Source organism: Entelurus aequoreus, linkage group LG16 (assembly GCF_033978785.1).
Source record: "Entelurus aequoreus isolate RoL-2023_Sb linkage group LG16, RoL_Eaeq_v1.1, whole genome shotgun sequence".
Taxonomy (NCBI): domain Eukaryota; kingdom Metazoa; phylum Chordata; class Actinopteri; order Syngnathiformes; family Syngnathidae; genus Entelurus; species Entelurus aequoreus.
The window spans coordinates 20014211-20030692 of NC_084746.1; the positions used below are offsets into that span (position 1 = coordinate 20014211).

At 36.6% G+C, this 16482-nt stretch overlaps 1 protein-coding gene across 7 annotated transcripts in view; it reads left to right on the forward strand.

Annotated features, from left to right (window-relative positions):
- The window catches only part of LOC133630688 (anoctamin-1-like), a 242799-nt gene that overhangs the window by 195776 nt on the left and 30541 nt on the right, over positions 1–16482 (forward strand). For all 7 annotated transcript variants that reach the window (XM_062022331.1, XM_062022333.1, XM_062022332.1 and 4 more), the window contains one exon: positions 12987–13061. In XM_062022331.1, coding sequence (XP_061878315.1) covers positions 12987–13061 — 75 coding nt within the window. The remainder of the gene's footprint in view (positions 1–12986; positions 13062–16482) is intronic.

Here is a 16482-nt window from a genome sequence, read left to right on the forward strand (position 1 = left end):
ACATTTAAAAATCCCACATTTATGTATTTAATTCCAATTATAATTATTGACACATTCAATTTAAAGATATATTCATTTTATTTGGTCCCATTTGACCATCCATACATTTGAGATCACATTAGCATTTTCAACAAACACATTGTAACCTAAACCTTGAAACAGAGCAACATACTTGAATAAACTGGCCCTTGTGTACCGGTTTCAGAGTTCATCATTCAGTCTATGGTTCTGAGCTGCAGACCTAGGGAAATTTAATAAAGACAAAGAAAAAAAAACTTAGAAGTGGCTATTTTGTTAAAATTCAAATTGATGACATCATGCAACGTTCAATGCAATATAAAGCAGTGCCATGTTACAGTTGAAGTTTGATGATTAAAATATTAGTTGTATTTAGACTTACCTGCAAGTATTGGTCAAAGTATATGGTGTCAAACTCAAATACAGACTGGGCCAAAATTTAAAACTGAACAAAGCCGCGGGCCAAGGTTGAACAATCCCTTTTTGATAGGGACCCAAACAAGTTTTGCATTAAATATTGAACAAGCAAGGCTTATATAATTTTATAGTGACATGCAAAATCGAGTTTCAAATAATTATAATAATAATTTAAAAATATCAATGGCATATCAAATACAATTTAAATAAAAATGTAATGCCTCTTTTCTATTTGCAGCCTTCTGAGGTAAATATCAACATTAACTTTTTCCACAGGCTAATAAATTTGAAAATAAAATAATGAATAAACCAACCATTCAGGACTTTAAACTGCTCAGTTTGCAACACACTGATCTAATCTGATGTGCCCAAGCCAGATACCTGCCATCTTTTCTTGGATGCTAGTTCATTAATGTCGGGGCTCAGGCTTTGAGCTGAGGCATCCCTCATTATCGAACGAAGGTGTTCATCAGTCATTATATCTCATATTCCACCCGGACCACTGTCTTGGGGGCTTGCCTTACAGGCACTGCTTTTAACGTCCTCTACGAGCGGTCGTCATGTCCGCTTTTCATCCATTCTAACAACGTGCCCGCCCAGTCACAAGATATGAGCGGCTCCTGTACGCACACACACGCAAATGCAAAGCATACTTCATCAACAGCGATGCAGTTTACACTGAGAGTGGCCGTATAAGCAACTTTAACATTGTTAGAAATATACGCCACACTGTGAATCCACACCAAACAATAATGACAAACACATTTTGGGAGAACATCCGCACAGTAACACAACATAAACACAACAGAACAAATACCCAGAACCCTAGGCTCATAATATGCAACACAAGATATTTCAAGCCTTCTTTTGATATAATGTTGACGTTTATTGCTTACAGCTATCAAAACATTGAATTGAAAATATTTTCAGAAAATGTGGGGTTTTCAAAAACTGTAAGCCAAACGATTTATATTAAAGGTGCCATATGTAGTAATGTGGCCAGAAATGATATTGCAATCACGGTCAAAATTATGTTGTCCCCTCCCACTCTCCATGACAGAGGTTGCTATATACGCAGCAGAATCCGAATCCTACTCCAAAGAACTTCAAATGGCAATCGACGAGTCCTACGCTGTATGTTTCTCTTGTTTATGCTTCTTGCAAGATGGTTCACGTTATGCATAAACCATATAGCCTACTACCATGTCAACACACAAAGTAGAAAATCACTACATGGAATGCATTATATTGTGCCAAGCAAATACCATCCCATATGTGCCCGATGCACATACAGAAACCGCAATTAGCCGTGCTAATGTTAGAACGCATTTCCTCAGTGAGTGTATCAGCATATTGAGAACAAAATAGGCACTGACACTATCCATATACACATAGGTTTTATTTGTGGAAAATATATGTTGCCCTGTCAGTTGGAATACACATCGACATACAGGCTAACGGGCATGTATTTCCCCCGTTAGCCTATATGTCGATGTGTCATTGACCAGGCTAGCATGCTAAGTAAGCATTATACTAGTATGATGGTGCTTCACTCCATTCATTGCACGGACATACTAGCTTTGTTAGACAAGATCATGGGCTGTATTGGACAATATAGTGTACATACTAAATGTCATTTTCCATTTATTACAAGTAATAAGAAAACTTAAATGCCTGACTTACCTATCAAGTTAAAGTTAAAGTTAAAGTACCAATGATTGTCACACACACACTAGGTGTGGCGAAATTATTCTCTGCATTTGACTCATCACCCTTGATCACCCCCTGGGAGGTGAGGGGAGCAGTGAGCAGCAGGAGGAAATTAGAAAATTTGGCGTCAAATGAAAAAATCTTCTCTGCCTTCAATCGTCTCCATCTTTCAAACGCATCCCTGCTACAGATCCTCGTTTTGTTCCTGGCTTTGTCATGAATAAGTTGAGAATCGTAACGACGCCTTTTAGATTTACTAAGGTCTGACATGTTTAGTAACTTTACCAGAGGCAGTAGCTCGACGAAGATGGCAGTGCATAACTGGTAACCTGGATGTGAAACACTCACAGACTTTCTAATTGTTCAAACGGAGGAGGGCGGGGCATTGAAATGAAAACAATAATATTTTGGGGCTGTAAATCTAATTTTGAAATGAGCATATCCTAGCTGAGTTACCGTTATCAGCAGAGGTGGGTAGTAACACGTACATTTACTCCGTTACATCTACTTGAGTAACTTTTGGGATAAATTGTACTTCTAAGAGTAGTTTTAATGCAACATAATTTTACTTTTACTTGAGTATATTTATAGAGAAGAAACGCTACTTTTACTCCGCTCCATTTATCTACATTCAGTCGCTACTCGCTACTGATTTTTATCGATCTTTTTGTTTTGGTTTGTCAGACAGACCTTCAAAGTAGGATCTATCGCATGCCTGCGTTTCAACAATCATATACAGTCACTGGTGACGTTTGACTCCGTTTCACCAATCAAACAGAGCCAGGCGGTCATGTGACCGAAAGTTTCAGCGGCAAAACAACAACAAGCTTAAGCTTGCATGAACCCAACGTCAAATTTGACGAAGCAACATTAGTAGATATTTTGGCTGTCACCGTAGGCTGATGTTGCTTCCCTGCTATGAATCACTGTCAAATGCACATCGTGTGGGCACATTTATTAACGCACTGCAGCCTCATAGACAGACACAGTCGCACACACACTCACGCATGCATACAAACACCAATCAGAAGTGCACAGTGTGTTCCCAGGTTTAGTTAGTTGAGTCTTTATTTGAAGGGACATTAAGCTCAAAGACTATGTTCTGTACCAGATTATAGCTAAATAGCTAATTTCCATCTGCAGTCCCTGGCTACCTAAATTAAAGGGATACAAAAATCATGCAATAAAACTATGACAATAAAATCATACACAAGTATTAAGAAAAAAGTCATAAAATGCCTTTTCACAGACACATACTTAAATACAATACAACCCCACCTGATTTACATCATCACACAAAGACAACACATGCTCTTGTTCATATCTGTCATCATTTGTAAAAACAACCTTGATTTTAACAGACACACCTCACAATTTATAACAAAAATGCTCTCATGGATAAAGCCTATGGCTATATGAAGACGATATGAAGACGATATGAAGACGCCGTGGCGCCTCACAAAATATACTCAATTTTATGCTGTTAAGTTATTGTGGCTCAATTTGCCTTAATTTTTTTATGTTAATGTATTATTATTTAATTTTGTGGCGACTTGTCAAGGGTGTACCTCGCCTTCCGCCCAAATGCAGCTGTGATAGACTCCAGCCACCCCGAGAGGGATGGAGTTTCACATGTATAATATAATGACTGAGTGAAAATGAGGTTGAAGGATACATGCAACTTTTCTCTGACTACAATTGAACATTCACTTACCGAAGGAGCATCGATGTGGCAAATGGTTGTAAGCTTTTGACCACAAACTTAGTCACTGCTTGGTGACATTGGTCGTTGCTGGCCGAGTGATACTCCTGCCACAGTGAATTTTAGCGGCAGCCGTGAAATGGAGCCAATACTGCCTGCTTTGAAATCAGTCAGAATATGTCTCCTGACTGTAATCTGAATGAGAAGGCATTCATTTCAATTTAACAGGTAATAGCGTAAACATTAAAAGCAGCATTAATACCTGTTGTACAAAACCCAAAACCAGTGAAGTTGGCACATTGTGTACAAACGTGTAATTCGTAAATAAAAACAGAATACAATGATTTGCAAATCCTTTTCAACTTGTATTAAATTGAATAGACTGCAAAGACAAGATATTTAATGTTTGAACTGATCATTAACTTAGAATATAATGGCAGCAACACATTGCAAAAAAGTTGGCACAGGGGCATTTTTACCACTTTGTTACATGGCCTTTCCTTTTAACAACACTCAAACGTTTGGGAACTGAGGAGACCAATTTTTGAAGCTTTTCAGGTGGAATTATTTCCCATTCTTACAGCTTAAGTTGTTCAACAGTCCGGGATCTCTGTTGTGGTGTTTTAGGCTTCATATTGCTCCACACATTTTCAATGGGAGACAGTTCTGGACTACAGGCAGGTAATAGCGTAAACCTTATAAGCAGCATTAGTACCTGTTGAACAAAACCCAAAACCAGTAAAGTTGGCACATTCTGTAATTTGTAAATAAAAACAGAATACAATGATTTGCAAATCCTTTTCAACTACAGGCAGGTAATAGCGTAAACATTATAAGCAGCATTAGTACCTGTCTAGTACCCGCACTCTTTTACTACCAAGCCACGCTGTTGTAACACGTGGCTTGGCATTGTCTTGCTGAAATAAGCACGATGAAGTTGCTTGGATGGCAACATATGTTGCTCCAAAACCTGTATGTACCTTTCAGCATTAATGGTGCCTTCACAGATGTGTAAGTTACCCATGTCTTGGGCACTAATACACCCCCATACCATCACAGATGCTGTGTTTTGAACTTTGCACCTATAACAATCCGGATGGTTCTTTTCCTCTTTGGTCCGTAGGACACAATGTCCACAGTTTTCAAAAACAATTTAAAATGTGGACTCGTCAGACCACAGAACACTTTTCTACTTTACATCAGTCCATCTTAGAAGAGCTAAGGCCCAGCGAAGCTGGCAGCGTTTCTGGGTGTTGTTGATAAATGGCTTTCGCTTTGCATAGTAGCGTTTTAACTTGCACTTACAGATGTATTTACGAACTGTAGTTACTGACAGTAGTTTTCTGAAGTGTTCCTGAGCCCATGTGGTGATATCCTTTACACACTGAGGTCGCTTTTTGATGCAGTACCGCCTGAGGGATCGAAGGTCCGTTATATCAACGCTTACGTGCAGTGATTTCTCCAGATTCTCTGAACCTTTTGATGATATTACGGACCGTAGATGGTGAAATCCCTAAATTAAATGTTGCTCTTAAACTGTTGGACAATTTGCTCACGCATTTGTTCACAAAGTGGTTACCCTCGCCCCATCCTTGTTTGTGAATGACTGAGCATTTCATGGAAGCTGCTTTCATACCCAATCATGGCACCCACTTGTTCCCAATTAGCCCGTTCACCTGTGGGATGCTCCAAATAAGTGTTTGATGAGTATTATTAAACTTTCTTAGGCTTTTTTGCCACTTGTGCCAGCTTTTTTGAAACATGTTGCAGGCATCAAATTCCAAATGAGCTTATATTTGCAAAAAATAAAGTTTTCCAGTTCCAACTTTAAGTATCTTGTTTTTGCAGTCTATTCAATTGGATATAGGTTGAAAAGGATTTGCAAATTATTGTATTTTATTTTTATTTACGATTTACACAACGTGCCAACTTCAATGGTTTTGGGTGACTGATGCCTGTGATGGTGCAAAAACGCTACATTCATTTATAGATATTGCATTCTATGTGCTCAAATGTTCCAGCATATTGCTTGTATGTCCTTCTGTTGATGAATAACTACTTCGGAATTATTATAAATAGTGCAGTTGCAATCTTTTCTTCTAAAACGTTGAGCGCTTATTCTGCCCGGGTCGCCGTGTTACTGTCACGCATGCATAGCATGATGACATCATACTCACCCGCAAGAACCGTTAAGAGAATCGTTTGGAAAAAATGGAAGCGATTGCAAGGAATTGATACACTTGGAACCAGTTATGAACAAAAAACGTTTTTTTTATTACATCCCTAATCCTCACAGCATTCAGGCCACAGTATGATATCATTGTAGTATTGTCAAAAAAAAGTTTCTTGGTAAAAATGACATCTGTGTAAGATGAAGTGGCAGGAATGTTGACAATTAACACACTTTAATCAATAAACTAATAGTTATTGCTACAAAAAGTATGAAGTGCAAAGAATAAGTTATTCTTTATTTATTTGCTTGAAACAGTGGATAATACCGTACAATATTTTGCACTTAAAAATACATGCTAGTATAGTTTTAAATATGTTTAGAACATTTGAACATTATGTGTGTGTTCAATTACAGTATATGTGTTCATCAACATTCCTGCCAACTAATTTTACACACTAAGGCATTTTTACCAAGCATTTTTGGAGATATACCACCAAAATAACATAACTTGTTTCTACAAATCAAACTTCATCTAGTGGCATTTTTAATGTACTCGTGTGCAAGTGCTGCTCTCAATACCATTTGTCAGAGGGCCATTTTTCAATTTGCTCTCTTTCATGATATTTTCTTGGCCACATCGTCAAAAAAATGTGTAACAGGATGTTCCAGATAATCTGCTTGATGTCATGTCCTCCAATAAAAAACAAGGCACAAATATGGGTAGGATGAGACAAATTATAACAATTTACATGTCCTTTCATTTTAGAGAGGCTTCCAACATATCCAACTGGAAATAGATAGACATGGTGAACTACCTACTGCTCAATGGTAGTTGAAATGCACATTTTTGAATGTGAAAATATGTTTGTATAGTAATAATAAATATACCCTGCAGATGTTATACTTTGCGCTATACCATCAACACTTTGACCATGATCAATTAAAATCAGTTTTGTTTTTTTAATGACCCAAAATATAGAGGAAAACACCAACAGCCACTTGAATGGACTACAAAAGCAAACTCATGTGCTTCATATCCTGCAGCTCACGTTCACTATTTCTTCAAGTAAACTTGGGTAACAAGAATTGTGTTTTCATCTTAATTAGGACGTGGATTAATTTAGCTATAGCTGCTTGCGTCTTCGTAAAAACAATAATGTTAAAGACGATGGTGGGTCGTGTTTCCCAAGTTAGTAAGCCGTGTTACATAGTAAACATTAAAGGCCTACTGAAATGAAATGTTCTTATTTAAACGGGGATAGCAGATCCATTCTATGTGTCATACTTGATCATTTCGCAATATTGCCATATTTTTGCTGAAAGGATTTAGTAGATTTAGTTGACGATAAAGTTCACAACTTTTGGTCGCTGATAAAAAAAAGCCTTGCCTATACCGGAAGTAGCGTGACGTCACAGGTTGAAGGGCTCCTCACATTTCCCCATTGTTTACACCACAGATTCGGACTGAGAAAGCGACGATTACCCCATTAATTTGAGCGAGGATGAAAGTTTTGTGGATGAGGAACGTGAGAGTGAAGGACTAGAGTGCTGTGCAGGACGTATCTTTTTTCGCTCTGACCGTAACTTAGGTACAAGGGCTCATTGGATTCCACACTTTGTCCTTTTTCTATTGTGGATCACGGATTTGTATTTTAAACCACCTCGGATACAATATCCTCTTGAAAATGAGAGTCGAGAACGCGAAATGGACATTCACAGTGACTTTTATCTCCACGACAATACATCGGCGAAGCACTTTAGCTACGGAGCTAACGTGATAGCATCGTGCTTAAATGCAGATAGAAACAAAAGAAATAAGCCCCTGACTGGAAGGATAGACAGAAGATCATCAATACTACCAAACTCTGGACCTGTAACCACACGGTTAATGCTGTATCGCCTGGCAAAGCCTAGCAATGTTGTTGCTAACAACGCCATTGAACCTAACTTAGCTACGGGACCTCGACAGAGCTGTGCTAAAAACATTAGCTATCCACCTATGCCAGCCCTCATCTGCTCATCAACATCCGTGCTCACCTGCGTTCCAGCGATCGACGGCGCGACGAAGGACTTCACCCGATCATTGATGCGGTCGGCGGCTAGCGTCGGATAGCGCGTCTGCTATCTAACTCAAAGTCCTCCTGGTTGTGTTGCTGCAGCCAGCCGCTAATACACCGATCCCACCTACAGCTTTCTTCTTTGCAGTCTCCATTGTTCATTAAACAAATTGCAAAAGATTCACCAACACAGATGTCCAGAATATTGTGGAATTTTGCGATGAAAACAGAGCTGTTTGTATTGGGATACAATGTGTCCCAATACTTCCGCTTCAACCATTGACGTCAAGCGCAAACGTCATCATACCTAGACGTTTTCAACCGGAAGCCTTTAAAGGCCTACTGAAACCCACTACTACCGACCACGCAGTCTGATAGTTTATATATCAATGATGAAATCTTAACATTGCAACACATGCCAATACGGCCGGGTTAACTTATAAAGTGCAATTTTAAATTTCCCGCTGAACTTCCGGTTGAAAACGTCTATGTATGATGACGTATGCGTGTGATGTCAATCGTTGAAACGGAAGTATTCGGACACATTATATGTAATGAAGACTGCAAAGAAGAAAGTTGTAGGTGGGATCGGTGTATTAGCGGCTGGCTGCAGCAACACAACCAGGAAGACTTTGACTTGGATAGCAGACGCGCTATCCGACGCTAGCCGCCGACCGCACGGATGATCGGGTGAAGTCCTTCGTCGCGCCGTCGATCGCTGGAACGCAGGTGAGCACGGGTGTTGATGAGCAGATGAGGGCTGGCTGGCGTAGGTGGATAGCTAATGTTTTTAGCATAGCTCTGTGAGGTCCCTTTGCTAAGTTAGCTTCAATGGCGTCGTTAGCAACAGCATTGTTAAGCTTCGCCAGGCTGGAAAGCATTAACCGTGTAGTTACAGGTCCATGGTTTAATAGTATTGTTGATTTTCTGTCTTATCCTTCCAGTCAGGGGTTTATTTCTTTTTTTTCTATCTGCAGTTAAGCTCGATGCTATCATGTTAGCTCCGTAGCTAAAGTGGTTCGCCGATGTCGTGGAGATAAAAGTCACTGTGAATGTCCATTTCGCGTTCTCGACTCTCATTTTCAAGAGGATATAGTATCCGAGGTGGTTTAAAATACAAATCTGTGATCCACAATAGAAAAAGGAGAGAGTGTGGAATCCAATGAGCCAGCTTGTACCTAAGTTACGGTCAGAGCGAAAAAATATGCGTCCTGCACTGCACTCTAGTCCTTCACTCTCACGTTCCTCATCCACGAATCTTTCATCCTCGCTCAAATTAATGGGGTAATCGTCGCTTTCTCGGTCCGAATCGCTCTTGCTGCTGGTGTAAACAATGGGGAAATGTGAGAAGCCTTTCAACCTGTGACGTCACGCTACTTCCAGTACAGGCAAGGCTTTTTTTATCAGAGACCAAAAGTTGCAAACTTTATCGTCAATGTTCTCTACCAAATCCTTTCAGCAAAAATATGGCAATATCGCGAAATGATCAAGTATGACACATAGAATGGATCTGCTATCCCCATTTAAATAAAATAAATTCATTTCAGTAGGCCTTTAAGTGTAGAGCACGGACATTATTTGATACGTGTAATTTATGTTTTTATCTAAGATTACAGTTGACGCTTCCTGGCAAAGTTCGACACACTTATACATCTAATTTTAAGTTCAAAGTTAAAGTACCAATGATTGTCACACATACACTAGGTGTGGTGAAATGTCTCCTCTGCATTTGACCCATCCCCTTGTTCACCCCCTGGGCGGTGAGGAGAGCAGTGGACAGCAGCGGTGCCGCGCCCAGGAATCATTTTTGGTGATTTAACCCCCAATTCCAACCCTTGATGCTGAGTGCCAAGCAGGGAAGTAATGGGTCCCATTTTTATAGTCTTTGGTATGACTCGGCCAGGGTTTGAACTCACAACCTACCGATCTCAGGGCGGACACTCTAACCACTAGGCCACTTAAAAAGGCTAACTGCTATTACATATTCTACCGCTTGTCCCACTTGGGGTGGCGGGGGGTGCTGGAGCCTATCTCAGCTGCATTCGGGCAGAAGGCGGGGTACACCCTGGACGAGTCGCTTAGTAAATTAAAACTCAAATTGCAACTTTTCAATTGTGAAGCTAGCTTACAACAGAGACATACCTATTATGTTACTTAATTTAATTGTACTCTTACACTATGTTCACCAAGAAACCACTACTTATAATAACGTTAGCCAACGGTAAGACCGCGAAAAATGGTCTGCCACTCAAAAGATGATGTTAACTAGAGCCCCCAAACAAAAACATTCTTAATGAGCAATATGTTTATTAAAAAAAACACTTATTCTTGATACTTTTCGCTGTCCTCTGCAGTTTTGCGTGACTAACTGCAATGACGTCACACGCTGACTGGTAAATTTCAAATCATGGAGCATCTGGTCTGCGGAGTCCGCCCCTAAACAGGCCCTAACCAATCATTTGGATTGTTAGTCGCAGCCACAACTGGTCCACATTCCCTGAGTGGGCGTAACTTTTATACGAATCTGGTGATTTGAAATTGGATCTGGTGCAGTATGAACTGCTATCTGGGAAGACTGAATATTGATTAATGTTAATGACGCCCTCAGAGTCAAATTGACTCCCATTATAAACACAATTTTATATTTTTTTTAGTATAATCATGCATTTTCTACTTTCAGAGTTTTATTTTGGAGGAAAAAAAATGTTATATTCACTGCTCAAAATGCGTTGGGGCAATTTGCAAAAAAACATTTTTTTAACTTTGTTTCCAGGCTGCAATGGACTTTCCACTTATTCCATACTATGTATTCAAGTGGCACACATGCAAACGATTCAAATACTGAAACCACTGCTATTTTAACCTTCAATGAAATCATTTTAAAATCAACATTTTAGTTATCATTATAAACATTTATTATCAAACTTCTAAATTAAACTAAAACAACGAGGCCATTAACAAGATTTGTATTTGAAAATTTGAAATTGTAAAATCATCTATTAATTGTGTGTGCTTGGGAGTGTGTGTGTGTGTGCGTGTGCGTGTGCGAGTGTGTTTGTGTTTGTGCGTGGGTGCGTGTGTGTGTGTGCACACTCACACGCACCCACGCACAAAGCATGTAGGGTACATGGTAGACTGTGACGGCTATTAACTGTGAAAAAAATTAATGTTATTAATAGACGCTACATTATATTTCTATGTTCTATTAGTCACATAGTTCAATGATTACGGTCCAACTGAAATCGTATGCATTTTAAGGCCCAGGATGTTCAAACGCGGCAGATATATGATAAGAATATAGGTATTTTATCCCTTTTTGATCTGTACCCTGGTTTCACATTTGATAAGTGTAAAATAACTAATTTTATGCAACTGTACTATAAATTAAAAACCGATATAATTTGATCGTAAGGCCTCGATATGTTTAAAATGAGAAAACATTGCATGTTTGGTATTTTTGTTTTGGACTGAAGTTAATATACAAGCATAGAAAATACAAAGTAATATTAATCTGAATCTTTTAATTGAACTTACAGACATCCAAACATATATCCCTTGGCTTTGAAGTGGATCAAAATCAAATAAAAAATTAAAAAATACGACCTTATTTTTGTAAAAAGTGTAACATTTCTAAACTAACTGATATAGTAATAATAATAACAATACTTCACAGTGCTGGAGAAATATAATAAGTACAAATGTTTCATCTTTGCATTGCAGTACACTGCTAAAATTAATTTAAACATTTGCATTCATTTAGTAATGTCCCGTTTGTCCCAGAGGCCATAAGGAAATTACTAGCCACTCACAGGGCAGAAATGACAATTGTATGTTGATAATAGTAGTATATGAAATTAATTTTTGGGGATTGTCATTCAAATTTTTAGGAGAGGTTTTTTTTTAATTTGTCATTATGTTCATTAGGATTCAGTATTAGTTAGCAAGCAATTTACTGTAGTACCTCAAATCTGTTCCAAATAGTCGGACAAAAAAACAAATTGTAAGAAAGCTGAAGAAATAATCTGTTCTATACAACCATAATTCTAAAGACAAGACACATTTCATAAAGAGCAATATGCAGAACATCTAAAATAAACATAATTTTTTATGAATTAAATGTATAAATTAAATTTTAACATGATGTTTAACTTTATTGAACACTCTTATTGGCAACAGCAGTGACGAAGGCGGAAATGGGAGAGCCACTTACTTAGTTCGAGTTCTTTCTTGAATTAATTAGTTTTTCTCAGCTTTTCCATTAAATGTTCCAACTTTTTGTTCCCATGTTGACATTTTTTGTAGTCGTACTCAATGAAAAAATGCAGACAGAATCACCTAATCATTTTTTGTCTCACACTACATTCCACAGAATGACAGACGTGTTTGTTACGTGTAATGTTTGGTTGTAAGATAACGGGGGCAAATACCTGTAAAAATTTGTGTCAAAGCCTATCGAAAAGTGTTCGTACAAAAAGTAAAAAATACAGTAGAATCTACTACTGTATTGTACTTATGACAACCATTGCGCACACTATTGATATTTAATTGCAGTGATACAAACCTCTTTTTATGGAGAAATAAACTTATGAAACCTTTTTGAAATTACAGTTATAAATGTTTTTGTCAGACTTATACAAAGAGCTGAACCCTGGTTTCACATTTGATAACAACAGTCTTTAAACAAAATATAGTATTTCCTATTAACCATTAATTATTTGACATCAATTCATTATTGGTTACTAGGAAATACTAAGTTTTGGTCTTGAAATATATTTGTCCAAATATTTAAGGTATCAAAAAGTTTTAAGTATGATCAAGTTGACGAGCTACTTTTTTACCATTCTTGATGAAGTTTACCTGTAACATCTATCCTCACTTTGGATGTGTTTCCTGTCCACCACCAACATAGGACCATCCAAGAGCTGAATATGAATTCCAAGTCATGCAGAAGTCTCTGAGCAGACATCACAAAACACAATACAAGGTAAGAACATATTTGCCTTTGAAACAGCGGTCGCAAAGTGACTGATTGCAATGTAATAAACCAGGGGTCACCAACGCAGTGCCCGCGGGCACCAGGTAGCCCGTAAGGACCAGATAAGTAGCCCGCTGGCCTGTTCTAAATGCCTCTATTTTTTTAATTGTATTTATTTACTAGCAAGCTAGTCTCGCTTTGCTCGACATTTTTAATTCTAAGAGAGACAAAACTCAAATAGAATTTGAAAATCCAAGAAAATATTTTAAAGACTTGGTCTTCACTTGTTTAAATAAATTCATTCATTTTTTTACTTTGCTTCTTATAACTTTCAGAAAGACAATTTTAGAGAAAAAATACAACCTTAAAAATGATTTTAGGATTTTTAAACACATATACCTTTTTACCTTTTAAATTCCTTCCTCTTCTTTCCTGACAATTTAAATCAATGTTCAAGGAAATTTATTTTTTTTATTGTAAAGAATAATAAATACATTTTAATTTAATTCTTCATTTTAGCTTCTGTTTTTTCGACGAAGAATATTTGTGAAATATTTCTTCAAACTTATTATGATTAAAATTCAAAAAAATTATTCTGGCAAATCTAGAAAATCTGTATAATCAAATTTAAATCTTATTTCAAAGTCTTTTGAATTTCTTTTAAACATTTTGTTCTGGAAAATATAGAAGAAATAATGATTTTTCTTTGTTAGAAATATAGCTTGGTCCAATGTTTTATATATTCTAACAAAGTGCAGATTGGATTTTAACCTATTTAAAACATGTCATCAAAATTCTAAAATGAATCTTAATCAGGAAAAATTACGAATGATGTTCCATAAATTATTTTTTTAATTTTTTCAAAAAGATTCGAATTAGCTAGTTTTTCTCTTCTTTTTTTCGGTTGAATTTTGAATTTTAAAGAGTCGAAAATGGAGATAAACTATATTTCAAAATTGAATTGTAATTTTTTTCATGTTTTCTCCTCTTTTAAACCGTTCAATTAAGTGTAAATATCATTAATTATTAATAATAACATAGAGTTAAAGGTAAATTGAGCAAATTGGCTATTTCTGGCAATTTATTTAAGTGTGTATCAAACTGGTAGCCCTTCGCATTAATCAGTATCCAAGAAGTACCTCTTGGTTTCAAAAAGGTTGGTGACCCCTGTAATAAACTATATATAGTAATCTCAACTCTATGATTAATGGAAGTATCTATTCTTTTTGTATTGTCACCCAAAATGTCTCTCACGCCTGAGCCTTTGAACAAAACACTTCATTTTATTTCCCTATAATTCCTAACTCAGTCACAGTAAAAAAAAAAATTCTGTTTTTTGTTTTTTTGTTTTGTTTTTTTATTTATTTTAATTTTATTTTAAACAACATTAAAAAAGACACAAGATACACTTACCATTAGTGCATCAACCCAAGAAAACCCTCCCTCCCCCATTCACACTCATCCACACTCATTTACACCAAAGGGCTGTCTCTTTCTGTTATTAAAAAACTTCTGGTTCCTACAATATAGAATAATACAGTCTGCAAGGGATACAGTCTTTAGAGCACACATGATTGTGTGATCTGCTGGTCCACTAACATATTCATTAATTACTATTTTTTATGTAATTGTTTTTATATTGCTTTACTTTCAAACAAAACAAACAAAGGACCTTAACTTCACCAGACCAATGAAATCAAATTGTTCAAAAGGGTTCTTAAAACCAGGTCCAGTTCAGATTTGGTCCAGATCGGGCTCAGCAACACACACCTTCACCCATGTACACCAAAAACCAGGGAACACAACAGGTTGCATACAATCCACAAACAAAAATACATTTTCAAATTAAGCACCAAAGTACAGTCTAGATCACATCCAAGTCAAACTCAGCAACACATACCTTCATTTATGTACACTTAAAATAGGGAATACAACAACAGATAGCATATCATATATAAACAAAATTACATTTTCAAAATAAGCCCTTGAGGACTTCCCATTTTTTTTTATGTTTTTTGGCATCATTAGCGTTTTCAACCATATCATTTTCTAAAGTTAAAAAATACTGAATAAGTGTTTTAAAGAAAGAAATACTAAGTGAATATCTGTTTTTGGCCTTAAAAATAAACCTTTTACCAAGTACTATAATTAAATTGACTAAATCATGATTGTCAATGAACTCTCCTAAAATAACAGAAACCACATCAAGCTTCATAAACAAACCAATCTTTAAACACATTTTTTCAACTTCCACCCAAAACGAAGACACAATATAACAATACCAAAACAAATGTAGGGTGGATTCAGACTCCTGACAACAAAATCGGCAATCATCTGACTCTGTCATATTCCATATTTTTAACATTTTTCCCGTGGGTAGGAAGTTATAAATAATTTTAATTTGAAAATAACGATTTTGCACATCGATAGTGGTTTTGTAGATTAATTTGAATATTGCATCCCACGGCAACGGGCAGTCAAAAAAGTCCTCCCATTTTCCATATGTGTTGAATGGGGCAGCCTTCAAAGATTTCTTTATTAAATAAAACTTATATATTTTTCTATTTATTTTAGTTCCTTTTTGCCAACTACAATTTCTTATTAAGGGTTTACAAACTAATAATTTAGTAGTTCCATAATTAATTTGTTTCCATCTTTTCCCAATGACTCCAGTTAGTTGATTAAATGAAAAGCTTGAACAATTACAATCACCATTGTAAATACATCATATTTCATAATTTTACCATTCTCATTGATAATGTCATTGACAAAAATGATTCCTCTTTCAAACATATTTTTCCAAAAGAAAGGCTTTCCATCTATTACAATATTAGAGTTCATCCATATTATCTGCTGCAAAATATCATCTCTTTTTTCTGGTACATAAAATTGAAAACACCACCATGAGTGGATTGTTTCCTTTATGAACCCCGCCATGTTACCCAGCAGACTCTCTACATAAGGAAAATGGGAGGGGATCACTTGTAAAAAATTATACAATTTCTTTTGATACAATACATGTTTTTTGTCCAACAGGACACTTGTGTACCACTCCGTGTTTAAATACATCTTTGGAACAACTGATGCTTTTAAAGACAGACACATAGCTTCAAGGTTGAGAAGTTTCAGGCCCCCATATTCATATTCATTGTACAAAACCTTTCTTTTAATCCTTTCTGGTTTGCCGTCCCAGACAAAATCGAAGACCCTCCGCTCATAAATCTTAAAAAAGTTTTGTGATGGAGCTGGTAATGACAAAAACAAATAAATAAATTGAGGAATAATTAACGAGTTGACAATAGATATTTTACCATACAAGGTTAAGGATTTCCCTTTCCATAATTGCATAATTTTATCCAGCTTTCTTATTCGATTATCGTAATTTACTGAGCCTAACTCTTCCAGGTTCTCTGGGACAACAACACCAAGT